The sequence below is a fragment of the Budorcas taxicolor genome, chromosome 17, assembly GCF_023091745.1.
Source record: "Budorcas taxicolor isolate Tak-1 chromosome 17, Takin1.1, whole genome shotgun sequence".
NCBI lineage: Eukaryota > Metazoa > Chordata > Mammalia > Artiodactyla > Bovidae > Budorcas > Budorcas taxicolor.
Window position 1 is genome coordinate 29,230,405 of NC_068926.1, and position 27,753 is coordinate 29,258,157.

Genomic DNA, 27,753 nt, shown 5'->3' on the forward strand with positions numbered 1-27,753 from the left:
CAGCTATATTTTATTCTTTCAGAAACAGATGGGTGAGATGAAACTACAATTTGAAAATGTCATCAGGGAAAATGAAAGGTAGATCAATTAACTTTGTTATTTTATTTTTGTCTTAGGTAACTTTTATTGTTACTTGGTATTTTATTCATGTAGTATACTGGTTTTGAATGTGGACTCTGGGGCCTGATGTCCTCTTTGACTCCTGGCTCCATTGCTTTCTAGGTATGTGACCTTGGACAGTTACTTAACCTCTTTGTGCTCCAGTTTCCTCATCTATAAATGGGAGATAATAGCAGAACCTGTTTTGTAGAGCTGACTATAAAGGACAAAGTAAATGCTTAAAATAGGGTATATAATAAACACTTTATACATGTTTAGCAATCATTAGTAGTAGAATAGCATGTAATATATAAATACATTAGGAAACATACCAATAAAAAGAAAGCCTGTCAGCCCACCATCCAGTTAAGAGCTAAAATATTAACAATACTGGTGCACCTATCCATGTTTTCTTTCCCTACATCATCCCTCTCTTTCCCTCTGCCAGCAGTTAATACTGTCTTGAAATTTATCATTCCCCAGCTTTTTAAATTTTTATAGATACATCTATACCTAAGGATATACTATTTTTATATATTTTTTAAAACATATATAAAACAGTATCATTTAGTCTTCTGATACACACTTTTTTCCACTAAGTATCATGCATAAATAGAATAATTTCAAGGGATGAAATTGCTGGGTTATAGGCCATGTGGTATTCAACTCTGCAATATATTGCCAGCTTAATTTCCAAAGTGGCTATACCAATTTTCATCCTACAGTGATATTTATGAGTTTTTATTGATCCGTATCCTTTATCAACACTTGCCCTTACCAGGTTTCTTAATTTTTATTATTTTGAGTCCTAAATAGTATTTCATTGTGTTTTTAATTTTCATTTTCTGAATACCAATATGTTCAACCATTTTTCATGTTCAACCATTTTACTTACCCATGTGATTTCTCATGAAATGCACATTCTTTTCCCTATTTTCTATTTATCTTTCCGTTAGTAAATTTATATAATCTGTATTGTCAGTATTTGTTGGTGTGCCAGTCGGTGTTAATCATAACCATTGTAGGCATTTCAAACAAGTAGAGATTTAGTCACTTCCCATTAAAATGTAGGTAAGATCATTGGTTTTAGAGTCATACCACAGAGGCTGAGATGCTGTGGTCAGGAATTTATGCTGCTGTAGCCACCACTACAGCATCATTTTCGTGAAGCTGAAAACTTGACACTGGAAAGTGGAGTATGGGTTGCTGATTTCAAGAACTCTCAAGTCTACCAATTTTGCTTGCCATCTGTCATACCTGAAGGAAAATATTCTCAGCTCACTTCCACCTTCCATATCCCCCTCAAGTGCCTCTCACTGCTGAAACGAATCCTATACATCACACCAGCTGCAAGGAAATTTGGGAAATACAGTTTTAGAATTTTAGTTACTGTAAAAGATGCTAGAATATGGAAAAGGATGAAAATGAACAATGAGTGCCAGTGGCCCATTCATTGTGTTAGACAATAGGTACATTTCAGATTCTTGTTCCCAGGTTGTGATATGTTTGATCAACAAAATTTTATTTTTTTTTAATTTTGAGGTAGTTGAATATATCTATCTTTTCTCTTATGGTTGTTGATCTTTGTGTCTCTAACAAATCCTTTCAGCCTGTGGTCATAAAGATCTTCTCTCATGTTTTCTTTTAAAAATGTTCAGGGTTTTATTCTATTCCAAGTTTAATTTTGAAGGTTATGTAACTGGACTGAGATCTGATAGAACTTTTGTTGTTGACATAAAACTAAGGCAAAAAAATTAAGAAATCTTTTTAAAGTTTGGCATTCCTTTGCTTGCATTCTTCTATGTAAATCTCTTAACTAGATTTTCCATTTTTCTCACTTATTTCTGGTTTTTCCCATGAAAAGTTTTCTAACTTTTTTATGATGCACTATTCTTTTTCAAAATAATTATGAGACAGCCTATGATCTTCCTAGTAAAGAGTATTACTAAGATTTTTGAATCACCAGTATATGTAAGTGAAGTTTGTATTTTAATGTTTTGGGGATAATACGGTGTTACATGAATTAGCCAATGATTTAGTCGTTTCCTTTATTTGCCTCTGTGCTCTTCCTTTTAAGTCCAGGTCTTTTGAAACCAGTCCTCTAAAAATCTGCCTTTACCTTTTTAATAGTGCTGCAGTCATGGGTCATGAATGTATTTATTCTGAGTATAATAGGGAAATGAGAAAAAATGGATCCTGAGCTTGTTAAAAGGCACTTTAAATAACTCGAAATGTTATCAGGTTTTAAAGTAAACTCTCTGTCTTTAGGGCAGTATCCTGCTTTTAAATAAGCATTGCTGTTAAGGACTGCAAAATCAGAAAGAGTTTATCATTTTTAAGGGAAATATTTTAGATATGATCAAGTCTGAATAATGAAAGCTAGCAGTGGCTTGGATTATACAGTAGTAGCAGTTGACATTTTTAGGGTCAGGGAAACATTCTGCTACATTGTATATAGCTGAATATTACCTAGGAATTGATTACAAATAGAAAATAATGAAGTCATTTTATGAGACTTAGGAAAGGTGGAAAAAATATTCGTTATATCATCTTCATTTTTAATCTATTCCTTGAAATTCAGTTCATGTTGGGAATATACTAGTTTTTATTTTGTTTTTGTCTTATTTTCTTTAATATCATATTTCCTGCTCATAACTTGCCAAAGGAAGGAAATTGGGTTATATAGTGAGTAAATATGTGTACAGCACTGTCTGGCACTAAGTAAATACTACTTTTTATTGTTATTATTTTTATTTTATTATTGAGGGTTTGAAAGACAATCATTGCCTCTGTAAGAGCTATTTTCCCTTCTTTTATAGTTCACATAACCCTGATTTTATTCCAGTTTCATTGCGCTCAGAGGATTTGAGCTTCTTCCACAATCTCAGGTGATAAATCTTTGATTATAATCTAGTGCACATTTCTTTTTGTCAGGGATTGGTGTAAGTATAAACATGAGATTCACTTTTATCCAGTGAAGTAAGGGACAGTCTGCAGTAGTGCCACTGGAAAGATTTTTCTTGCTGATAAGAGAGACTGGCAAGAAGAAAACTACCTCCTTTCAGTTCCTTGTCATTTTCAGTTCAGCTCAGTCATGTCTGACTCTTTGCAACCCCATGTGCTGCAGCATTTTAGAAAGTGTTATGTTGAAGCTGCTGTAGCTGTTTTGTAACCATGATAGTAGATATCAGAAACGTAAGGAGATGGGAAGAAGGGAAAGATGGGGAAACCTTTTGTCCTTAAATTACATTACTGAACTGCTGAAACAAATCTGGAGTCACTTACCTTCAGATTTAATATTTGGTGAAGTAATAAAACATGCATCCAATAATTCGTAAATATTTATTGAGTACTTACTAAATTGTTGTTGTTGTTCAGTTGATAAGTCATGTCCTTCTCTCTGCAAGCCCATGGACTATAGCGCATCAGACTTCTCTGTCCTTCACCATCTCCCAGAGTTTGTTCAGACTCATGTCCATCAAGTCAAGTGATGCTGTCAAGCCATCTCATCCTCTGTCTCCAGCTTCTCCTGCCCTCAATCTTTTCCAGCATCAGGGTATTTTCCAGTGAATGGGATCTTTGCATCAAGTGGCCAGAGTATTGGAACTTCACTTTCAGCATCAGTCTTTCCACTGAATATTCAGGGTTGATTTTCTTTAGGATGGACTAGTTTGATCTCCTTGCTGTCCAGGGGACTCTCAAGAGTCTTCTCTAGCACCATAACTCAATAGCATCAATTCTTTGGTGCTCAACCTTCTTTATGGTTGAGCTGTCACATCCATACATGACTACTAGAGAAACCATAGCTTTGACTATACAGACCTTTGTCAGCGAAGTGTTATCTCTGCTTTTTAATACAATGTCTAGGTTTGTCATAGCTTTCCTTCCAAGGAGCAAGCGTCTTTTAATTTCATGGCTGCAGTCATTGTCTGCAGTGATTTTGGAGCCCAAGAAAATAAAATCAGTCACTGCTTCCAGTTTTTCCCCCTATTTGCCATGAAGTGATGGGACTGAATGCCATGATCATAGTTTTTTGAATGTTGAGTTTTAAGCCAGCTTTTTCACTTTTCTCTTTCATCCCCATCAGCAGTAGGCTCTTTAGTTCCTCTTCACTTTCTGCAGTTAGAGTGACATATCTGAGGCTGTTGATATTTCTCCCAGCAATCTTGATTCCAACTTCTGAGTCATCCAGCCCTGCATTTCACATGATGTTCTCTGCATATACGTTAAATAAGCCCTATGACAGTATACAGTCTTGATGTACTCCTTTCCCACTTTGGAACCAGTCCGTTGTTCCATGTCCGGTTTTAACTGTTGCTTCTTGTTCTGCATACAGGCTTCTCAGGAGACAGGTAAGGTGGTCTGGTATCCCCATCTCTAAGAATTTTCCAGTTGGTTGTAATCCACACAGTCAAAGGCTTTAGTGTAGTCAATGAAGCAGAAGTAGATGTTTTTTGGAATTACCTTGATTTTTCCATGATCCAGCGGATGCTGACAATTTGATCTCTTGTTCCTCTGCCTTTTCTAAATCCAGCTTGTACATCTGAAAGGTTTCGGTTCACGGAATACTGAAGCCTAGCTTGAAGTATTATGAACATAATCTTGCTAGCATGTGAAATGAGTGCAGTTCTATGTTAGTTTGAACATTCTTTGGCATTGCCTTTCTTTGGGATTGGAATGAAAGCTCACCTTTTCCAGTACTGTGGCCACTGATGAGTTTTCCAAATTTGCTGACTTAATGGGTGCACCGCTTTAACAGCATCATCTTTTAGGATTTTAAATAGCTTAGCTGGCATTCTGTCACCTCTACTAGGTTTGTTCGTAGTAATGCTTCCTAAAGCCCACTTGCCTTCACACTCCAGGATGTCTGGCTGTAAGTGAGTGATCACATGATTGCGGTTATCTGGGTCATTAAGACCTTTTTTCTTTTTTTTTTTTAAATAGTTTTTCTGTATATTTATGCCACCTCTTCTTAATCTCTTCTGCTCCCTGTTTCTGTCCTTTGTTGTGTCCATTTTTGCATGAAATGTTTCCTTGGTATCAAATTTTCTTGAAGTGATCTGTAGTCTTTGCCATTCTATTGTTTTCCTCTTATTTCTTTGCACTGTTCACTTAAGAAGGCTTTTCTTTCTCTCTTTGCTATTCTCTGGAACTCTACATTCAGTTTGGTATCTTTTCCCCTTTCTCCTTTGCCTTTCCCTTCTTTTGTAATCTCAACTGTTTTTAAGGCCTCTTCAGACAGCTACTTTGCCTTCTTGCATTTCTTTTTTGGGGGGATGGTTTTGGTCACCACCTCCTGTACAGTGTTATGAACCTCCCTCCATAGTTCTTCAGGCACTCTGTCTACCAGATCTAATCCCTTGAATCTATTTGTCACTTCCACTGTATAATCATGAGGGATTTGATTTAGGCCATACCTGAATGGCCTAGTGGTTTTCCCTACTCTCTTCAATTTAAGCTGGAATTTTGCAATAAGCAGCTCATGGTCTGATCCACAGTCAGCTCCCAGAAGTGTTTGCTGACTGTATAGAGCTTCTCCATCTTCGGCCATGAAGAATATAATCAATATGATTTCTGTATTGACCATCTGGTGATATCCATGTGTAGTGTCATCTCTGGTGTTGTTGGAAGAGGGTATTTGCTATGACTGGTGCGTTCTCTTGGCAAACCTCTGTTAGTCTTTGCCCTGTTTCATTTTGTATTCCAAGGCCAGACTTGCCTGTTACTCCAGCTATCTCTTGACTTCCTCCTTTTACTTTACCGTCCCCTCTGATGAAAATGACTTTTTTGGGTGTTAACTCTAGAAGGTTTTGTAGGTCTTCATAGAACTTTTCGACTTCAGCTTCTTCAGCGTTCGTGGTTGGGGCATAAACTTGAATTACTGTGATGTTGAATGGAAATGAACTGAGATCATTCTGTCATTTTTGAGATTGCACCCAGGTACTGCGTTTCAGACTCTTTTATTGACTATGAGGGCTACTCCATTTGTTCTAAGGCATTCTTACCCACAGTGGTAGTTAAAATGTAATTATATGGTCATCTGAATTAAGTTTGCACATTCCCATCCATTTTAGTTCACTAATTGCTAAAATGTCAATGCTCACTCTTGCCATCTCCTGTTTGACCACTTCCAATTTACCCTGATTCATGGACCTCACATTCCAGGTTCCTATGTAATATTGTTCTTTACAGCTTTGGACTTTACTTTCACCACCAGACGCATCCACAGCTGAGCAACATTTCCGCTTAGGTCAGCCTCTTCATTCTTTCTGGGACTGTTTCTCTGCTCTTCCCCAGTAGCCTTTGGACACCTACCAACCTTGGGGGCTCATCTTCCGGTGTCATATCTTTTTGCCTTTTGATTGTGTTCATCAAGTTCTCAAGGCAAGAATACTGAAGTGGTTTGCCATCCCCTTCTCCAGTGGGCCACATTTTGTCAGAACTCTCCGCCATGACCCGTCCATCTTCAGTAGCCCTGCAAGACATGACTCATAGCTTGCTTGAGTTACACAAAGCCGAGACCCATGTGATCATTTTGATTAGCTTTCTGTGATTGTGATTTTCATTCTCTTGGCTGTAGGATTGTAAATCTTGCTTCCTGATGGGAGGGACTGGCTGTGGGGAAAACTGGGTCTGGCTCTGGTAGGCAGAGCCATGCTTAGTAAATCTTTAATCCAGTTGTCTGTTGATGCGAAGGCTGTGCTTCCTCCCTGTTAGTTGTTTGGCCTGAGGTGACTCAGTCGTAGAGTTGCATGCTCTATGATAAGGCTACTAGCGTGAAAGTGAAAGTCGCTCAGTCATGTCTGACTCTTTGCAACCCCATGGACTATACAATCCATGGAATTCTCCAGGCCAGAATACTGGAGTGGGTAGCCTTTCCCTTCTCCAGAGGATCTTCCTAACCCAGGGATGGAACCCAGGTCTGCCACATTGCAGATGTATTCTTTACCAGCTGAGCCACAAGGGAAGCCCGGTAAGGCCACCGCTGCTGCTGCTAAGTCACTTCAGTCGTGTCTGACTCTATGCAACCCGATAGACGGCAGCCCACCAGACTCCCTCGTCCCTGGGATTCTCCAGGCAAGAACACTGGAGTGGGTTGCCATTTCCTTCTCCAATGCATGAAAGTGAAAAGTGAAAGTGAAATCGCTCAGTCGTGTCCGACTTCGCGACACCATGGACTGCAGCCTACCAGGCTCCTCCATCCATGGGATTTTCCAGGCAAGAGTACTGGAGTGGGTTGCCATTGCCTTCTCCGGTAAGGCCACTGGCAGCCTCCAAAAGAATTTATACCAACACCCACCTATCAGGACTGCTGCTGCCACTGCCCCTATCACCACAGCAAGCCACTGCTGACCAACACCTCTCCAGGAGACCCTCAAACACTCACAGGCAAGTCTCACTCAATCTCCTGTGGGGTCGCTGCTCCTTTCCCCTGGGTCCTGGTATGCACAAGATTTTGTTTTTGCCCTCCGAGAGTTTCTGTTTCCCTCAGTCCTGTGGAAGTTCTGTTATCAAATCCCATTGCCTTTCCAAATTAGATTCTCTGGGCATTCCCAGTGTCTTTGCCAGATCCCCAGTTTGAGAAGTATATCATTAGTGTGTGTTGATAATAGCCTATGAACACAAGTAACTAGATGTTATATATTTGAAATTTGAGAGAAAAGAGTTCTTGTGTATATTTATAAAAAAAAGAAAAAATGAAGCCACTATTTTTCAGTACTTGTCCAAAAATGTTATTCTGTACTCAGAAACTTTATTTAATAGCAGAAGATGAATACATTTGCTCTGTTTTCCAGTGAAAGAAAAGATATCTCTGGAATTCCATGGTAAACACTGCTCTTCTGGAGCTAATTTATGTCTATATACTGTGAGGAAAACCATCCTCTTTACTTAAAGTTTAATATTTTTCTTTCTAATAATCTCAGAGGTATACCTCTCATATAAACTCAGAGGTATCCTAGTTTCTGTATATGTCTCTGTTTATGATAAGTCTGTTTGTATATTTCTGTATGTATATGTCTCTTACCACACCCCCCATAATTACTAGTCTCCAGTCACACTGCTCATCTTACTGGCTTCCTTAAAACTGGCACATGAATGTGAAAGTCGCTCAGTCGTGTCTGACTCTTTGTGACCCCATGGACTATACAGCCCATGGAATTCTCCAGGCCAGAATATTGGAGTGGGTAGCCTTTCCCTTCTCCAGGGAATCTTCCCAACCCAGGGGTCAAACCCAGGTCTCCTGCATTGCAGGTGGAATCTTTACCAGCTGAGCCACAAGGGAAGCCCAAGAATCCTGGAGTGGGTAGCCTATCCTTTCTCCAACAGATCTTCCTGACCCAGGAATTGAACCGGGGTCTCCTGCATTATTGCAGGCAGATTCTTTACCAACTGAGCTATCAGTTCAGTTCAGTCGCTCAGTCGTGTCCGACTCTGCGACCCCATGAATCGCAGCACGCCAGGCCTCCCTGTCCATCACCAACTCCCGGAGTTCATTCAGACTCACGTCCGTCGAGTCGCGAGTCTGTGATGCCATCCAGCCATCTCATCCTCGGTCGTCCCCTTCTCCTTCTGCCCCCAATCCCTCCCAGCATCAGAGTCTTTTCCAATGAGTCAACTCTTCGCATGAGGTGGCCAAAGTACTGGAGTTTCAGCTTTAGCATCATTCCTTCCAAAGAAATCCCAGGGTTGATCTCCTTCAGAATGGATTGGTTGGATCTCCTTGTAGTCCAAGGGACTCTCAAGAGTCTTCTCCAACACCACAGTTCAAAAGCATCAATTCTTCAGCACTCAGCCTTCTTCACAGTCCAACTCTCACATCCATACATGACCACAGGAAAAACCATGGCCTTGACTAGATGGACCTTAGTCGGCAAAGTAATGTCTCTGCTTTTGAATATACTATCTTTTGGTCATAACTTTTCTTCCAAGGAGTAAGCATCTTTTAATTTCATGGCTGCAGTCACCATCTGCAGTGATTTTGGAGCCCCAAAAAATAAAGTCTGACACTGTTTCCCCATCTATTTCCCATGAAGTGATGGGACTGGATGCCATGATCTTCGTTATCTGAATGTTGAGCTTTAAGCCAACTTTTTCACTCTCCTCTTTCACTTTCATCAAGAGGCTTTTTAGCTCCTCTTCACTTTCTGCCATAAGGGTGGTGTCATCTGCTTATCTGAGATTATTGATATTTCTCCCGGCAATCTTGATTCCAGCTTGTGTTTCTTCCAGTACAGCGTTTCTCATGATGTACTCTGCATAGAAGTTAAATAAGCAGGGTGACAATATACAGCCTTGACATACACCTTTTCCTATTTGGAACCAGTCTGTTGTTCCATGTCCAGTTCTAACTGTTGCTTCCTGACCTGCATACAGATTTCTCAAGAGGCAGATCAGGTGGTCTGATATTCCCATCTCTTTCAGAATTTTCCACAGTTTATTGTGATCCACACAGTCCAAGGCTTTGGCATAGTCAATAAAGCAGAAATAGATGTTTTTCTGGAACTCTCTTGCTTTTTCCATGATCCAGCAGATGTTGGCAATTTGATCTCTGGTTCCTCTGCCTTTTCTAAAACCAGCTTGAACATCAGGGAGTTCACAGTTCACGTATTGCTGAAGCCTAAAACTGGCAAATCAAGTTTCTACTAGAAGCCCTTTTGCCTATCAGTATTTCTTCTGCCTGAAATGTTCTTCTCCAGACCTACACAGGACTGTCTCCTCCTCTTCGATCAGGAAGGCATTCTTTGACCACGTTATCCAGTAGTACTCCTCCTCCCAACTTTCATTTTTCTGTTACCCAGTTTTACTTGTGATACCTATTGCTACCTGAAATTATTTATTTGCCTGTCATTTTTCTTCTAAAATGTATCCTTCATGAGCAGTGGCCTTTGTCTATTCTGTTTACCATAGTATACCAAAGATTGAAAGTGCTTGATATGTATTAAATGTTCAAATCATATTTTGGGGTGGATGATTGCAAATATTAGGATCGTAAGCACCTACATATGGGAACACATTTGGCTCTTTTTTGCTTCAAGAAATAGAAACAGGTCATTCTAAGTGAGTGAGAATGCATGATAAGGAGGAACATGGAATACAACTAAAATTAGGAAACATTGGGACCATCTCTGAGGATATGCTTCTTTTATTAGTTGCCTTGTACAGACTACATGGTCCCTTTCAGTAGTGGCACCCCTCTCATGTAGCTGCTGCTCCTGCTCTTTTAACCAAAAAGCTGATTCTCTGTTCTTTAGTCAAATCCTGAAGGTTCCCATTCTTGGTACTTTGGTTGGTTTAAATAATGGTCAGTACTTCTATTTGTCAGAGCACTTGATGTCAGTCAGTCTATGATAAGGCTACCCTTGAGAAATATGCAAAACTTTAGTCTCATTATAAATGTCTCTACGTAAAGAATATCCTATGCTATTCCTCAGATCATGGGCTTTTGTCAAGGATTACTTAAGTCTGAGCACAGCAGACAGTGTAACTATAACACATCCAGTTATAATTGTTGATGACATCACTGGTTGGAGAAGGCTTAAGTGAGAGGATGAAAATTGAGCAGATCCTTTAAGAATGAGCAGGAGTTCACCAAATGAAAATTTGTATGTTTATTAAAGTACAGATCATTTACAGTGGCCATATCCCAGCATATTTATATAGGGAATTATGTACAAGCCTGGAATAGTGGGCAGAGCCTGGATAGAATAAGACCTTGCATGCTCATTTCAGTTCAGTTCAGTCACTCAGTTGTGTCCGACTCTTTGCGACCCCAGGGACTGCAACACGCCAGGCTTCCCTGTCCATCACCAGCTCCTGGAGCCTGCTCAAACTCATGTCCATCAAGTCGATGATGCCATCCAACCATCTCATCTTCTGTCGTCCCCTTCTCCTCCTGCCTTCAATATTTCTCAGCATCAGCGTCTTTTCAAATGAGTCAGTTCTTCGCATCAGGTGGCCAAAGTATTAGAGTTTCAGCTTCAGGATCAGTCCTTGCAATGACTATTCAGTACTGATCTCCTGTAGGATTGACTGGTTGGATCTCCTTGCTGTCCAAGGGACTCTCAAGAGTCTTCTTCAATACCACAGTTCAAAAGCCTCAATACTTCGGCGCTCAGCTTTCTTTATAGTCCAACTCTCACATCCAAACATGACTGCTGGAAAAACCATAGCTTTGACTACACAGACCTTTGTTGGCAAAGTAATGTCTCTGCTTTTTAATATGCTGTCTAGATTGCTCATAACTCTTCTTCCAGGGACCAAGTGTCTTTTAATTTCATGGCTGTGGTCACCATTTGCAGTGATTTTGGAGCGAAATAAACAGTCTTTCTACTGTTTCCCCATCTATTTGCCATGAAGTGATGGAACCGGATGCCATGATCTTAGTTTTCTGAATGTTGAGTTTTAAGCCAAACTTTTAACTCTCCTTTTTCATGTTCATCAAGAGGATCTTTAATTCTTCTCTACGTTCTGCCATAAGGGTGGTGTCATCTGCATATCTGAGTTTATTGATATTTCTCCCAGCAATCTTGATTCCCGCTTGTGCTTCATGCAGCCTGGCATTTTGCATGATGTACTCTGCATATAAGTTAAATAAGCAGGATGACAGTATACAACCTTGAGGTACTCCTTTCCCAGTTTGGGAACCAGTTTCTTGTTCGATGTCTGGTACTAACTGTTGCTTCTTGACTTGCATACCAATTTCTCAGGAGGCAGGTCAGGTGGTCAGGTATTCCCATCTCTTGAAGAATTTTCTACAGTTTGTTGTGATCCACACAGTCAAAGGCTTTGACATAGTCAATAAAGCAGACGTAGATGTTTTTTTCTGGAACTCTCTCTCGCTATTTCGATGATCCAACAGGTCTTGGCAGTTTGATCTCTGGTTCCTCTGCCTTTTCTAAAACCAGCTTGAACATCTGGAAGTTCACGGTTCAGGTACTATTGAAGCCTGGCTTGGAGAATTTTGAGCATTACTTTGCTAGCTTGTGAGATGAGTGCAATTGTGCAGTAGTTTGAACATTCTTTGGCATTGCCTTTCTGTGGGATTGAAATGAAAATTGACTTTTTCCAGTCCTGTGGCCACTGCTGAATGTATGCCCAGTCAAGGAATTTAAACTTGTACTACAGATGGTGTAGGGAGCTCTTCAGGGATTTTAAACAGAGGAGAGTGTACTGTTGAAGGATTGTACTCAGTGGCACTTCAGAATTTGAAAATTCCAATTTTTTCTGGAAAGAATATATATGAGTCACTGTAGAAGCAGAACGGGAAGCAACAGTTGTAGTTATCAGGCTGTTCTGTATTAATCCCCAAAAGAAACACTGCCCCATGGTGGTGATGTCAGTACCTTCACCCAGGAAGCTTGGACTTAACGATGAATAAAGTCTGTAAGGTGAGGGGAGACATGTAGAGGGGTTATACAAGGCAGTTGTCTAGAATGTTTTGTGATTGTATTTGTCTTACTCTCTCTTCTGTCTTACAGAGTTCTAAAATTCACTAACACTATTCCCTGTTCCCTTCTCTATTTTAAGATCTACAAAATTGAGATGTAGCTGTAGGGAATAGCATATTAGATTAATAAGCAGCAATTTTTATTTTTAATATATTGTGTAAAAGAAATGGTGCATCTTACTATCAATGAAAAATTCAGTTCAAAAACAAACTGTTAGAATTGTTTGATTCATCTTTGTCCACTCAAAGATTTAGAAAGTTGTCTTGCCTATTTATAATTGGTTAAAATTTCAAAACTGCAATTTCTGACTGGGTAATTTTCCTAGTATTAGTACTTTAATCTGTCTGGAGCTCAGTTTCTTTTTCTTTTTTAATTTGAAGTTTAGGTGATTTACAATGCTGTGCCAGTGTCTACTGTACAGCCAAATGACTCAGTTATAAACATATATACATTCTTTTTTTATATTCTTTTCCATTATGATTTATCACAGAATTTTGCAGCCAGTACCCTGTGCCATACATTGGGTTGTTTATTCATTCTAAATGTAGTAGTTTGCATCTACCAACCCCAAACTCCCAGGACATCCCGCCTTTCTCCCTCTTGGCACCCACAAGTCTGTTCTCTATTCCATAGATTAAGAAACTGAGTTTTACCTCGTATGTATTCCAGTTAGCATTCCATTGTGTATAGGTACCACATTTTCCTTATCCATTCATCTGTTGATGGACATTTAGGTTGTTTCCATGTTTTGGCTATTGTAAACAGTGCAGCTATGAACATAGAAGTGCATGTATCTTTTCGAGTTATAGTTTTGACCAGGCATATTGCCAGGAGTGGGATAAATAGATCATATGGTAATTCTGTTTGTAGTTTTCTGAAGAATCTTCATGCTGTTTTCTGTAGTGGCTATATCAACTTGCCTTCCCACCAGCAACATACTAGGTAAAACTCAGTTTCTTAATCTATGAAATGAAGGATTGGGACTGGATTTCACTTTTATTGTCTGTATATTTTTATGATTATACTACATGCTTTTAAAGTATCTTTTGAACTAATACTGCAAGTGGTAAGATAGAAAAATAATAACATAAATAACTTAAAAGGCATAGATGCATAATAATTTAATGTAAAGTACCATATTATAGTCAGAAACACTGTTACTTTTTAAATTCAGTCATATGGTACCTAGCATAAAATATAGTACAAACCCTCTTTCCTTCTAAATCAATAGTCTGTAGATTGAAAGAGACAAAATGCGTACGACATGCATACTTTAAAATTTTTTACTTTGACTTAATATGAACGTGCACTTATTTAATTTTTTATATAATGCCTAAGCTGAGCGCAGAAGAATTGATGCTTTTGAACTGTGGTGTTGGAGAAGACTCTTGAGAGTCCCTTGGACAGCAAGGAGATCCAACTAGTCCATTCTAAAGGAGATCAGTCCTGGGTGTTCATTGGAAGGACTGATGTTGAAGGTGAAACTCCAATTCTTTGGCCACCTGATGCAAAGAGCTGACTCATTTGAAAAGACCCTGATGCTGGGAAAGATTGAGGGCAGGAGGAGAAGGGGACGATGGAGGATGAGATGATTGGATGGCATCACCGACACAATGGACATGGGTTTGGGTGGACTCCGGGAGTTGGTGATGGACAGGGAGGCCTGGCGTGCTGCGGTTCATGGGATTGCAAAGAGTCGGACATGACTGAGCAACTGAACTGAAGATCTTTACTTTGAGTAAGACTACTAATTATAGTTCTTTGTTGTCTTTTACACATAAAGCATGGAGAATAATTTGTTCTTTATAGCTTCCAGTTTCAGTTTCTTTGAAGAAGAGTGAGAACTTAGAGATCCTTTTGATCTCCTTTTGATCCTCTCATTTCATAATTTCTCTGACTTTTTATAATTATTTTACCTACCTCTAATTCAATAGCAGCTATTTAATAAATCATTTTTATTGAGCCTTTCATATTCAGCTTAGGTTTCATAGAAAAAAACCCAGCTCTTTTGTACTTTTGTTCATTTTGCATCATATTTAATTACATTGTACAATTATAATAACAGTTTATGGCAGATATAGTAGATTGGCCTAACATCTGTTCCACCCTCCTTTATTATAGTATACCTTCTTATACTGCAGAGTCTGGAAAATCAAAATCTAGTTCAGAATGTGGATTGGGTTCTGCTATGATAAGCACATGTAAATGACCTAAATCAGGAGATAAGTAGGAGGAAAGCATTCTCTGGGAATCTGTTTTTGTGGATGAGAATCTAACAAGTGTAGTGTGGCCCTAGTGCCAATGATTCTTGCAACTGCTTCTGTCAAAGCTAAGTCAGGGTGTTCCTGCAGGCATTACCACTGGCAGTACTTCCTGATCCCAGGATCTCAGCTCAACTAAAGAGGTGTGTTTCTAGAATCAGCAGTCAGCATATCTGCTTCCTGATTGTCCAGCTTCCTAATCATGGTCTGTGTGGTCTCAGCAAAACAGTTCTGCAATATAAACCAATAAGATTGACTTTTTTTTTTTAAGCATTTGCACGAGAAAATAGAGATCAGCTAATTGATGGTGACTGCAGACAAAGCAACTATGCAGAGAAATGTGGTTCTACTGTTATTAATAACACCCTTTATTTTCACAAACTTTTATGTGATTTCATGTCTCCTCTTACTTTGAAACCATCCACATGCCAGGAAACTTACTCCTTTTTCTTTTTTCTACCATTCTTCCATTTTGACTTGGTTGTATATTTGAATAAATGCACCTAGGACCAGAACTCTCTTACTATCTTGTATATAATAGCTCTTCAAATGTTTTGCGTGTGTGTGCTCAGTTGTGTCCGACTCTTTGCAGTCCCATGGGCTCTAGCCCTCCACACTCTGTCCATGGGATTTTTCAGCAAGAATACTGGAGTGGGTTGACATTTCCTCCTTCAGGGATCTTCCCAACCCAGGGATTGAACTGCATCTCCTCATCTCCTGCTTTGGCATGCAGGTTCTTTGCCACTGATCCACTTGGGAAGCCCCCAGATGTTTGTTGAACCTACTTAAATTGTTGTTGCTGTTTAGCTGCTAAGTCGTGTCTGATTCTTTAGCAATGCCATGGACTGTAGCCTGCCACGCAACTCTGTGATAGTATTTTCCAGGCAAGAATACTGGAGTGGGTTGCCATTTCCTTCTCCAGGGAATCTTCCTGACCCAAGGATTGAACCCACTTCTCCTACTTTGCAGGCAGATTCTTTACCACTGAGCCACCAAGGAAGCCCTTACTTAAATTATTAATATCTAATTTTCAAGATTCATTAACCATACATAAAAAGTAATGCTTTGAAAAAGATTCCTTAAAAATCTTTGCATTACTTAAATGACTTTATTTTTTCAACTATACTGCTAAGATCTTTGGAGAATTAGATAACATGTATTTACTTAGTATTTATAAATATTATATTATACTATATATTATTTCAAAGAAACAAGGGCAAAAATAAGAAAGATATAAAAGATACAAAGAGCAAAGAACAAGTTTGAGTATATATATACATATATTTTTTTTTCTGCCTCTATTACTCATATATGAACCAACAGGAATATACTGTTGGTTTCAAGACCCATAAAACTTTTTAATAAACATGGACTGCAAACCCTGTCTATCATATAAATGCATACATACAAATTAAGCATAAATCACATCATAAATTAGAAATAGTAGTATGTGGGTGTAAAGAATTTCTCTTAACTACATTTTCAAGTAACTCCTGATATAAAGAGGGATTGAAAATTAAAATTAAAAACTGCATAAAATCAACAGCATTATCAGACTAGTGAGATGCACCCAAACTAGTGCTCAGAACATTTTTAATTAATTGTAGACAAGTTAATTAGAGAGTTTTGTTTGCAGTAGTGGCATCAGACTCCTGAGAAAAACTGGAGAATCTGGACAAATACTAGAAGATCTTGAAAAAAATTTGACAATAATCAAATCTGTTTAAATGAATTGGCGTCACTGTAGAATTGTAGAGCAAAGACCTGGAAAAGAAAGAATGCAGGGACATGAATCTGATTTGGGGTTACTTTTTGCTGGATGTATCTCCCTGTGTTAGAAGAAGTGAGTAGAGGTTGAGAATTGAGCAGAGCTTGAAGCAAATTCATGGAGCAAGAGAAAAAAAGTGAAATTCAGGGCCCATCAGACTTGAGGGTGGGTGGCTCAGGAACATCCAGGCTTTGAAGTTAAGGGTGATTCCCTCAAAATAAACTACTCCCAAAAAGAACTGAAACATGACTCTGAATTATCTGAATCTTTGATGTTGGTACAGCATAATCAGGGATTGATAATATCCCTCTCCACCTGAAAAAAAAAGAAAAGGAAGTCTTTTAGAAAAAGATAACATCATTGCTAGGCCTCAAAGTATCTCTCTAATTTTTGGTGATATCTGGCTCATATCTGGTGTAAAAAGAGCTAGTAGCAGTAAGATTGAAGACAACATGGTTGAAAAAAATAATAAAAAACAGTATGCAATAGAAACAGACTCACAGGTTTGGTCTTTAACTATGAACTATGTTAAATGAGATAAGACACAGTTTTGAGAATTTCTATAAAGGAACTAAAAAAAACTCTTAAAGGACCAAATGGAGATTGTAGAACTAGAAAAAATGCAGTTAATCAAAATGAGACAAATGAGATATTACTGAAGAGTTAATGGAATGCAACCCAAGTCAGAAGGAAATATTCAGAATGAAAACAATATTCAGAAGAGAGAGAAGGGGATAGAAAATGCAAAACAAAAACTAAGAGACATATGGGGTATAGTGAAAAGAACTAAAATACATATAGCTTGAGTTCCAGAGAAAGCAGAGAGACATCAGTCCACAAATTAAAGACACACCATGTGTCATGAGCAGGATAATACAAAAGTACTATACCTAGGTGCATTATTATGAAGTAATAGAAAACCAAAGATAAAAAATCAAGCAGGTAGAGATTATCTTCACAGTAGCAGCAATACCTTATTAACTGACTTCTCAACAAAAAATACTGGAAAATAGGAGACAGTGGAATATTTAATTAATATATTTGTTTTAATTGCAGGCTAACTGCTTTACAATTTTGTGGTGGTTTCTGCCATACATTGACAGGAAGCAGCCATGAGTGCATATGTGTCCCACAGTCCTGAACCCCTCCTGCCACATCCTTCCCCAGTCCACCCCTCTGGGTTGTCCCAGAGCACCAGCTTTAGGTGCCCTGCTTCCTTCATCCAATTTGCACTGGTCATCTGTTTTACATATGGTAGTATACATGTTTCAGTGCTATCCCGCCTTACCCTCACCTTCTCCCACAGAGTCCAAAAGTCTGTTCTTACATCTGTGTCTCTTTTGCTGTCTTGCATATAGGATTAAATTCCATATATATGCATTAATATACTGTATTGGTGTTTCTGACTTACTTTACTCTGTATAATAGGCTCCAGTGTCATCCACCTCATTAGAACTGACTCAAATACATTCTTTTTTTATAGCTAAGTAATATTCCATTGTGTATATGTACTACAGCTTCCTTATCCATTTGTCTGCTGATGGACATCTAGGTTCCCCCCATGTCCTAGCTAGTAAACAGTGCTGCAGTGAACATTGAGGTACATGCATCTCTTTCAATTCTGGTTTCTTCAGTGTGTGCCCAGCAGTAGGATTGCTGGGGTCATATGGCAGTTCTATTTCTAGTTTTTTAAGGAATCTCCACACTGTTCTCGATAGTGGCTGTACTAGTTTGCATTCCCACCAACAGTGTAAGAGGGTTCCCTTTTCTCTACACCCTCTCCAGCATTTATTGTTTGTAGACTTTTGGATCGCAGCCATTCTGACCGGTGTGAGATGGTACCTCATTGTGGTCTTGATTTGCAATTCTCTGATAATGAGTGATGTTGAGCATCTTTTCATGTGTTTGTTAGCCATCTGTATGTCATCTCTGGAGAAATGTCTATTTAGTTCTTTGGCCCATTTTTGATTTGGTCATTTATTTTTCTGGTATTAAGCTGCATGAGCTGCTTGTATATTTTGGCAATTAATTCTTTGTCAGTTGCTTTGTTTGCTCTTATTTTCTCCCATTCTGAAGGCTGCCTTTTCATCTTGCTTATAGTTTCCTTTGGACTTCCCTGGTGGCTCAGACGGTAAAGCGTTTGTCTACAATGCAGGAGACCCAGGTTCGATCCCTGGGTTGGGAAGATCCCCTGGAGAAGGAAATGGCAATCCACTCCAGGACTGTTGCCTGGAAAATCCCATGGACAGAGGAGCCTGGTAGGCTACAGCCCATGGGGTCGCACTTTGTTGTGCAAAAGCTTTTAAGTTTAATTAGGTCTTAGATCCCATTTGTTTATTTTTATTTTTATTTCCATTACTCTGGAAGGTGGCTTACAGACGATCTTGCTGTGGTTTATGTCAGAGAGTGTTCTGCCTATGTTTTCCTCTAAGAGTTTTATCGTTTCTGGTCTGACATTTAGATCTTTAATCCATTTTGAGTTTATCTTTGTATGGTGTTAGAAAGTATTCTAGTTTCATTCTTTTACAGGTGGTTGACCAGTTTTCCCAGCACCACTTGTTAAAGAGATTGACAGTGGAATATTTTTAAAGTACTGAAAGAAAAGCTGTTAATATACAGTTTTTTAACCCAGTGAACTATCCTTCAGAAGAAAGGTCAGATGAAAAGAAATTGAGAACACTATCTTCAGAAAAATTGAAGACAATCCTGAACAGATAATCTACCTGAAGAAAATTAATAATCCCAGATGAAAGCTTAGAATTATAGGAAAGGGTAACTGTGTGAAAAGCCCAATGACTATCAGCTATTCCAAAGTGATAATAATGTCTCTAAAATATCTATAGAGAATTAAATATTAGGTTGGTGCAAAAGTAATTGTGGTTTCAGACTGTGAATTTTGAATCATCATAACTAGGTTCAAACACATCTTTATTAATCAAAATAGGAATCATTACAATCAACACATTTTTGCTAATGAGAAGTAAGTTTGTTTATTCCTGTATCATAAAAATCCATGTCTCTGGATTCAACAAACTCTTCAAAAGCATTTTCTGCCTTGTGGAAGCACTTTCCCTGCAAAAAGTTGTCAAGATGCTTAAAGAAGTGATAGTCGGTTGGTGAGAGGTGAGGTGAAATATGGCAGATGAAGCAAAACTTTGTAACCCAGTTCGTTCAACTTCTGAAGCATTGGTTGTGCAGAAGAATTGGGCCTTTTCTGTTGATTAATGCCAACTTCAGGCGTGGCTGTTCTCGTACATCTCATTGATTTTGCTGAGCATACTTCTTAGATGTGATGGTTTCACTGAGATTCAGAAAGCTGTAATGAATCAGATGGGCAGCAGACCACCAAAGAGTGGCCATGACCCATTTTTTTTGATGCAAGTTTGACTTTGGAAAGTGCTATCTAGCTTCTTCTTGGTCCAGCCACTGAGCTGCGCATGGCTGGTTGTCATATAAAATCCACTTTCGGACACATGTCACAATCTGATTGAGAAATGATTCATTGTTGTTTCACAGAGTAAGAGAAGACACTTCGAAATGGCAGCGTTCTGATTTTCTATCGGCTCATGAGGCACTCACTTACCAAGCCAAAACATGATAGCAATAAGATAAATTTAGGAAAAGGGTATTTGGAGTTAAAATATTCTCAGGTTCTAGCATTGCCCAAAAGAGATATAATGCTAATTTATTTTAGAGTTTGATTATTCAGTGATGCATGTTATAGTCTTCAAAAGTAAAGCAAAAGATCATGTAACTGCCAACCCAGATAATAGAGTAGAAAAATGGAGTAATAAAAAAATAATCTAAAAGCATGAAAGAAGAGAACAATCAATAACGGACAGGGCAAATAGAAAGCAAATACTGAAATAGATGTAAGCTCAGATACATTACTAATTACATAAGATTTCAGTGTACTACATGCTACAGTTAAAAGACAGTGATTTATCAGAGGAATTAAAAAGGACACTTACATACTTCTTATCAGACAGATTTCTAAAATACAAGAATATTGAATGGTTGCAAATAAGAGAATGGAGAATAAATAAACCATGCAAGTGCAAACTGAAAGAAAACAGGTTAAATCAGGCATATTAATAGTAGACCTTAATGTAAGAGAATATTATAAATAGCGATATTTCATAATGTTAAAAGATACGACAGTTTAAAATTTGCAAGAACCCAATAACAAAGCCTCAGGATAGAAAATTTCCAATTTTCTGTTGTTGTTTTTTTTTTTTTTTTAAGTTTAGAAAAATTCAGTGATAGCATTGAATGGCAAAACAGACAACTCCACCAGCTGGAAGGAAATATAAACAGATTGTTCCTCAGTAATTGAAAGAAAAACTCAAAAAAGAGTATTTGAACCATGCAGTTGACATGGGTCATGGTGGAGAGGTCTGACAGAATGTGGTCTTCTGGAGAAGGAAATGGCAAACCTCTTCAGTACTCTTGGCCTTGAGAACTCATGAGCTGTATGAAAAGGCAAAAAGATATTACATGAAAGATGAACTCCCCAGATCGGTAACTCCAGAAAGAAGGAAGAGACAGAGCCAAAGCGAAAACAGCACCCCGTTGTGGGTATGAGTGGTGATGGAAGTAGAGTCTGATGCTGTAGGGAACAATACTGCATAGGAACCTGGAATGTTAGGTTCGTGAATCAAGGCAAATTGGAAGTGGTCAAACAGGAGATGGCAAGAGGGAACATCCACATTTAGGAATCGGTAAACTAAAATGGACCAGAATGGCAAATTTAATTCTGATGACCACCATATCTACTACTGAAGGCAAGAGTCCCTTAGAAGAAATGGAGTAGCCCTCACAGTCAACAAGAGTCCAGCATGCAGTGCTTGGGTGCAAGTACTGAAACCCCAAATTGTAAGACATTTGGAGAATTAGGGCATTTGGGCAAGAGACAGCAGGATTGCAAACTGTGAGATTAAAACCCTTTCTCCAAATACTTCAGATACTAAAACAAAATTAAAAAAAAAAAACAACTACATATAGGTAGTCCTTGCTTTGCATATCAGTGCAGAACTCTGAAAATGTCCTTGCAAGGACAAGGTGTGTCCAAGTTGACAGAATAGGGAAACCCTGAACTCAGCTTCTCTAACCACAGCAAAATTACAACTGTTTGAAGAGCAGCTGTCAATGAGAATCACTTGAATTCAGCAGAAAATATTTTTACAACTAAAGATACAAGGAAGAAACCAAAACAAGATGGGTAGAACTTCCCTGGCAATCCAGTGGTTAAGATGGCAGGCTGCCGCTGCAAGGGGCGTGTATTCCATCCCTGGTCAGGGAACTAAGATCCCGCATGCTGCACAGAGTGGCCGAAAGATTAAGGGGAAAAAAGGGTAGGAGAGGGCAGAGACATAATGTAGGCACAGCCTCAGGTAGGTGACCCACAAACTGGAGGATAATCACAGTCACAGAAGTTCTCCCTAAAGAGCAAAGGGTCCAAGCCACACGTCAGACTCCTGAGCTCAGGGTCCTGCACCAGGAAGCTAAGCCCTCAAACCTTGTGACTTTGAAAGCCAGTGGGATTTGAATATTGGAGAGCCAGAGGAAACAGAAACTCCGCTCCTAAAGAGCACACACAGAATCTCACTTGCTCTGAGTCCCAGAACAGAAGCAGTAACTGGAAAGGAACCTGTTAGGACCCACTTGCTGATCTTGTAGAGTCTCCCAGACAGGGAGGGGGCAACTAGGATAAAGAAACTGAGACCAAAAGAGGTTAAGTAACATGTTCAAGGTCACATAGCAAACAAAGTGACAGATCCTGGCTTCTGATTCAGGAAGTTTGGATATACTGCAAGGAAATCAAACCAGTCAGTCCTAAGGAAATCAACTCTAAACCTAAATGTTCATTGGAAGGACTGATGCTGAAGCTCCAATACTTTTGCCACTTTATGTGAAGAGCCAGCTCATTGGAAAAGATCCTTATCCTGGGAAAGATTGAAGGCAAAAGGAGAAGCGGATGACACAGGATGAGATGGTTAGATAGTATCCCCAACTCAATGGGCATGAATTTGAGCAAACTGGGAGATAGTGAAGAATGGAAAGCCTGGCTTGCTGCAGTCCATGCAGTCACAAAGAATCAGATACAACGTAGCAACTGAACAACAACAAATTTGCTCTTAACCAATAAAGGTTTTGTTTTTTAATATTGAATTATAGTTGCTGTACAATATTATGTGTTACAGATGAACACTATGGTGATTCTCAATGTTTATACTTCATTTATTGTCTAGTCACTAAGTTGTAACCGACTGTTTTGTGAACCCATGGACTGTAGCCCACCAGGCTCCTCTGTCCATAGGATTTTCCAGGCAAGAATACTGGAGTGGGTTGCCATTTCCTTCTCCAGGGGCTCTTCTTGAACCAGGGGTTGAACCCACATCTCCTGCCTGGCAGGTGTATTCTTTACCGCTGAACCACCTGTACTTCATTTATTTGTTGTTCAGTTGCTAAATCATGTCCGATTCTTGTGCGACCCCATGGACTGTAAGCCTGCTAGGATCCTCTGTCCATGAGATTTCTAGACAAAAAGTATTGGAGTAGGTTGCCATTTCCTTCTCCAGGGGATCTTCCTGACCCAGGCTTTGAACCTACATCTCCTTCACTGCAGGTGGCTTCTTTACTGTTGAGCTACCAGGGAAGCCCCATACGTCCTTTATAGTTAATATAAAATATGGGCTATATTCCCTGTGTTGTACAAGATGTTTTCTTAGCTTATTTTGTATCTAATAAATTGTACCTCTTAATCCACTACCCCTACACTGCATCTCCCCCCTGCCTTCACCCCACTGGTAACAGATTATTGCCTTGTGAGTTTTATTGTATCTGATGAACTTTGTTTTCAATAAACATGTTTTAAAATTTCAGATTGTATTTTTCTAGTTTCAGTGGAGATTGTAGTATTAGTAGGTAATTCTGTTTAGATTATTCTATAGTGAAAGTTAAGTCGCTCAGTCGTGCCCGACTCTTTGTGACCCCATGGACAGTAGCCTGAACCAAGCTCCTCTGTCCATGGGATTTTCCAGGTAAGAGTACTGGAGTGGGTTGCCATTTCCTTCTCCAGGGAATCTTCCTGACCCAGGGATCAAACTCAGGTCTCCCGCATTGTAGACAGACACTTTAGCGTCTGAGCCACTGCTTATTCCCAGATTATTCTGTAGAGATGGATACAATTCCCTTGAGAAATTTTTACCTTGAGATATGTTTAATATAAATGATGTTTTCTGGTTATAACTATACAAATTCAAAATTTTCAAGTTTTTCTGATGTTAAAAACCATTTTCCCTTCTGTGTCTATAATATACACCTAATTTTTTGATAATTTTAAATTACCATTTCTCCGAAGAAGACATACAGATGGCTAACAAACACATGAAAAGATGCTCAACATCACTCATCAGAGAAATGCAAATCAAGACCACAATGAGGTACCATTTCACACCAGTCAGAATGGCTGCGATCCAGAAGTCTACAAGCAATAAATGCTGGAGAGGGTGTGGAGAAAGGGAACCCTCTTACACTGTTGGTGGGAATGCAAACTAGTACAGCCTCTAGTCTTGATTTCATAACCATCAAGAATTTTATTCTGTATAAACTAGAACTAGTCAGAAATCAAATGAGTTTTGTGAAACACAGTGAAGAAATTAACACATAATTCTATAATCCCCTTTCCATTTCATTAACTAGATGAAATTATTATATTTAATTTTTTTCTGAATGACTTGTTTATCAATGAATAAGGTATAATATCAGAATTTTATCTGTTTGAAAAACTAAAATTTTCCTAGGACAAACTGAATTGTGTATCTTTGATCAATTTAATTCAAAATTTTGATTTAAAAAAATTTTTTTTATTATTTATTTTTTTATTTATTTATTTTTACTTTACAATACTGTATTGGTTTTGCCATACATCAACATGAATCCACCATGGGTGTACATAAGTTCCCACTCCTGAACCCCCCTCCCACATCCCTCCCCATACCATCCCTCTGGGTTATCCCAGTGCACCAGCCACAAGCATCCTGTATCCTGCATCAAATAGGCTGGCGATTTGTTTCTTATATGATATACATGTTTCAGTGCCATTCTCCCAAATCATCCCGCCCTCTCCCTCTCCCACAGAGTCTAAAAGTCTGTTCTGTACATCTGCATCTCTTTTGCTGTCTCACATACACGGTCATCATTACCATCTTTCTAAATTCCATATATATGTGTTAGTATACTGTATTGGTGTCTTTCTTTCTGGCCTATTTCACTCTGTATAATCGGCTCCAGTTTCATCCACCTCATTAGAACTGATTCAAATGGATTCTTTTTGATGGCTGAGTAATACTCCATTGTGTATATGTACCACAGCTTTCTTATCCATTCATCTGCTGATGGACATCTAGGTTGCTTCCATGTCCTGGCTATTATAAACAGTGCTGCGATGAACATTGGGGTACATGTGTTTCTTTCAGTTCTGGTTTCCTCGGTGTGTATGCCCAGCAGTGGGATTGCTGGGTCATAAGGCAGTTCTATTTGCAGGTTTTTAAGGAATCTCCACACTGTTCTCCATAGTGGCTGAACTGGTTTGCATTCCCACCAACAGTGTAAGAGGGTTCCCTTTTCTCCACACCCTCTCCAGCATTTGTTGCTTGTAGACTTTTGTATCGCAGCCATTCTGACTGGCGTGAAATGGTACCTCATTGTGGTCTTGATTTGCATTTCTCTGATAATGAGTGATGTTGAGCATCTCTTCATGTGTTTGTTAGCCATCTGTATGTCTTCTTTGAAGAAATGTCTATTTAGTTCTTCGGCCCATTTTTTAATTGGGTCATTTATTTTTCTGGAATTGAGCTGCATGCATTGCTTGTGTATTTTTGAGATTAGTTGTTTGTCAGTTGCTTCATTTGCTATATTTTCTCCCATTCCAAAGGCTGTCTTTTCACCTTGCTTATATTTTCCTTTGTTGTGCAGAAGCTTTTTTCTTGTTACTCATTATTTAATGATTTTTAAATACTTCTACATTTAGAGGATGACTTAGAAATGATTTTTGTGTAAATAGTGATTTTTGACCCAAATGTTGATTTAGTTGACCCTGAAACAATAACTACTGTTACTAAAATTAGATTATTGTTGTGTTCACTGTTTTTTCCAAAGGTTGCACAATGAATTAAAAGATGCTGTTGTTGCAAAGCAATTGGAGGCCCTTCCCTTTGGCACAGAGATGGGAAATGAGATATATACAGATGACGAAACAGTCAGGAATCTTCAAGAACAGCTAAAACTGGCCAGTCAGGTGAGTGATATATTTATTATCCTGAATAAACAGAGAATTTCTAAAAATCTGGGATCAGTCGTTATTTATGAATGATAATAGAATATTGAAATCGTTAGCATGATGATTTCCTACAGTTTGCAAAATAGTTAACAGGTACAAAACTTGTAATATGTACTCTTGCTGTATGTTACAGTTGCCATGTATATATTTTAATTGAATCCTAATTCTTTTGGCATGATTTTTTGTGTGTTGTGAAATATTTTAATGCAAAAGAAAATTTTTGAAGAAAAGAATCAATTATCCACGTGCCTAAACTTACATTTTTGTCCGTGTTTTCTTCTGATAATCATTTTCTTCAGTTTTCAAAGTTTATGGAATTATATTTTTCTAAATTTACACTTATTTTAGAATTATGCTTTTCTTCCTTTTTTCTTCCTGTATGGTTATTGAAATATTTGGGAAGCTATATTATTTATATCCTGTTTTTAGCATTGTAATTTTTTTGGTTATATGTAAGAGAATGTTATTTTAATTTACAATTTTGTATGCCAGGTATCTCGTATCTTCTATGGATTTGAATCCCATTTTTATACCTTCCTGTGTTCCTCAGTTTCTTCATTTTATAGATGGGGATTAGAAATTCATTATTAAAATTTTGATTTTATAGTTATCTGTAAAAAGTTGAATTGTCTTTTATTCCTTGGAAATTTGGTTTTGGAATTCTTGGCTTTCAAAAGTGATGTCATTTATTAGTTAGATAGGCTATATATACCTTGTTAAGGAGCATTATGTAGCACTGAATTCTTTTTAACATATAAAGGGAAGGGATTTGAAAAGTAATAGACGGGAAAAAATAATGAGGAAAGCATATTCTTTGCTCTGTTTTAGCCTAGTATTTCAGGAAGAATTTATTAATGTGCATGCATGCATGCATACTAAATTGCTTCAGTCCTTTCTGACTCTTGCAAGCCTACAGACTGTAGCCCTCCAGGCTCCCCTGTCCATGGGACTCTCCAAGCAAGAATACTAGACTGAGTTGCCATGCCCTCCTTCAGGGAATCTTCCCCACCCAGGGATCGAACTCATGTCTCTTATGTCTCCTGCAATGGCAACGTTACCACTACTGCCACCTGGGAAGCACATTAATGTTCACATATAAATAAATAAATGAAAATTAATTTAGACTTCAAAATGCTTTCTAACCAGACATTAAATACCTTTTGAAAGCTGTAGCAGAATATGCATTTCTTACTACTCTTAAAAAATGCTGTGACAGACATATGTAAAAGAACCCTCATTTGTACACCTTAAATATAGGCAGTGATTGTCAGCCACACCTCAATAAATACTTAAAAATTTAATTTATTTAAAAAAGGCAGACTGCAGAACTAGATAAGATTTGTAGTTTCAAAAAACAAAACAACAAAAACAGAATTCTACTTCTAAAAAGCATCTCTCTGTGGTACTTTTGTTGCTATAATTTCTAACACTCAATTTTATTTTATTTTTTTTTAGTCACATTTGTTCTCATTCCTCACCCCTTTTCCCTCCTATCTTACCGTCTTTGCCTTTCTCCATCTACTCCTTGCTTGGTCCCATATTATTTTTCTGAAGATGGTCCTTCCTTTTTGCTACATTTTGGGTTATTATTACATAGTAAGTTTGGTGAGGTCCAGGATTGAGCAGTCAAAATTGAAAGTTTGTGAAAGAAAATTTTGCCGCAATATCTGCAATGTACTTTGTATATAAATGTGAAATTTTAACTGAGTGACAGTTCAAGCAGTTTTATAAAATGTTAATGAATCCATAAAATAATAATGTTAAATGTTAATTCTGCTTATTACTTATACATTCATGTTTATGTATATTACTAAATTCTATGTACAGTTGTTT

At 38.3% G+C, this 27,753-nt stretch overlaps 1 protein-coding gene across 1 annotated transcript in view; it reads left to right on the forward strand.

Moving 5' to 3' along the window:
- SCLT1 (sodium channel and clathrin linker 1) overlaps positions 1 to 27,753 on the forward strand; it is a 249,471-nt gene that overhangs the window by 46,226 nt on the left and 175,492 nt on the right. Inside the window, exons 5-6 of the mRNA XM_052655079.1 lie at positions 23 to 78; positions 25,740 to 25,878. Coding sequence (XP_052511039.1) covers positions 23 to 78; positions 25,740 to 25,878 — 195 coding nt within the window. The remainder of the gene's footprint in view (positions 1 to 22; positions 79 to 25,739; positions 25,879 to 27,753) is intronic.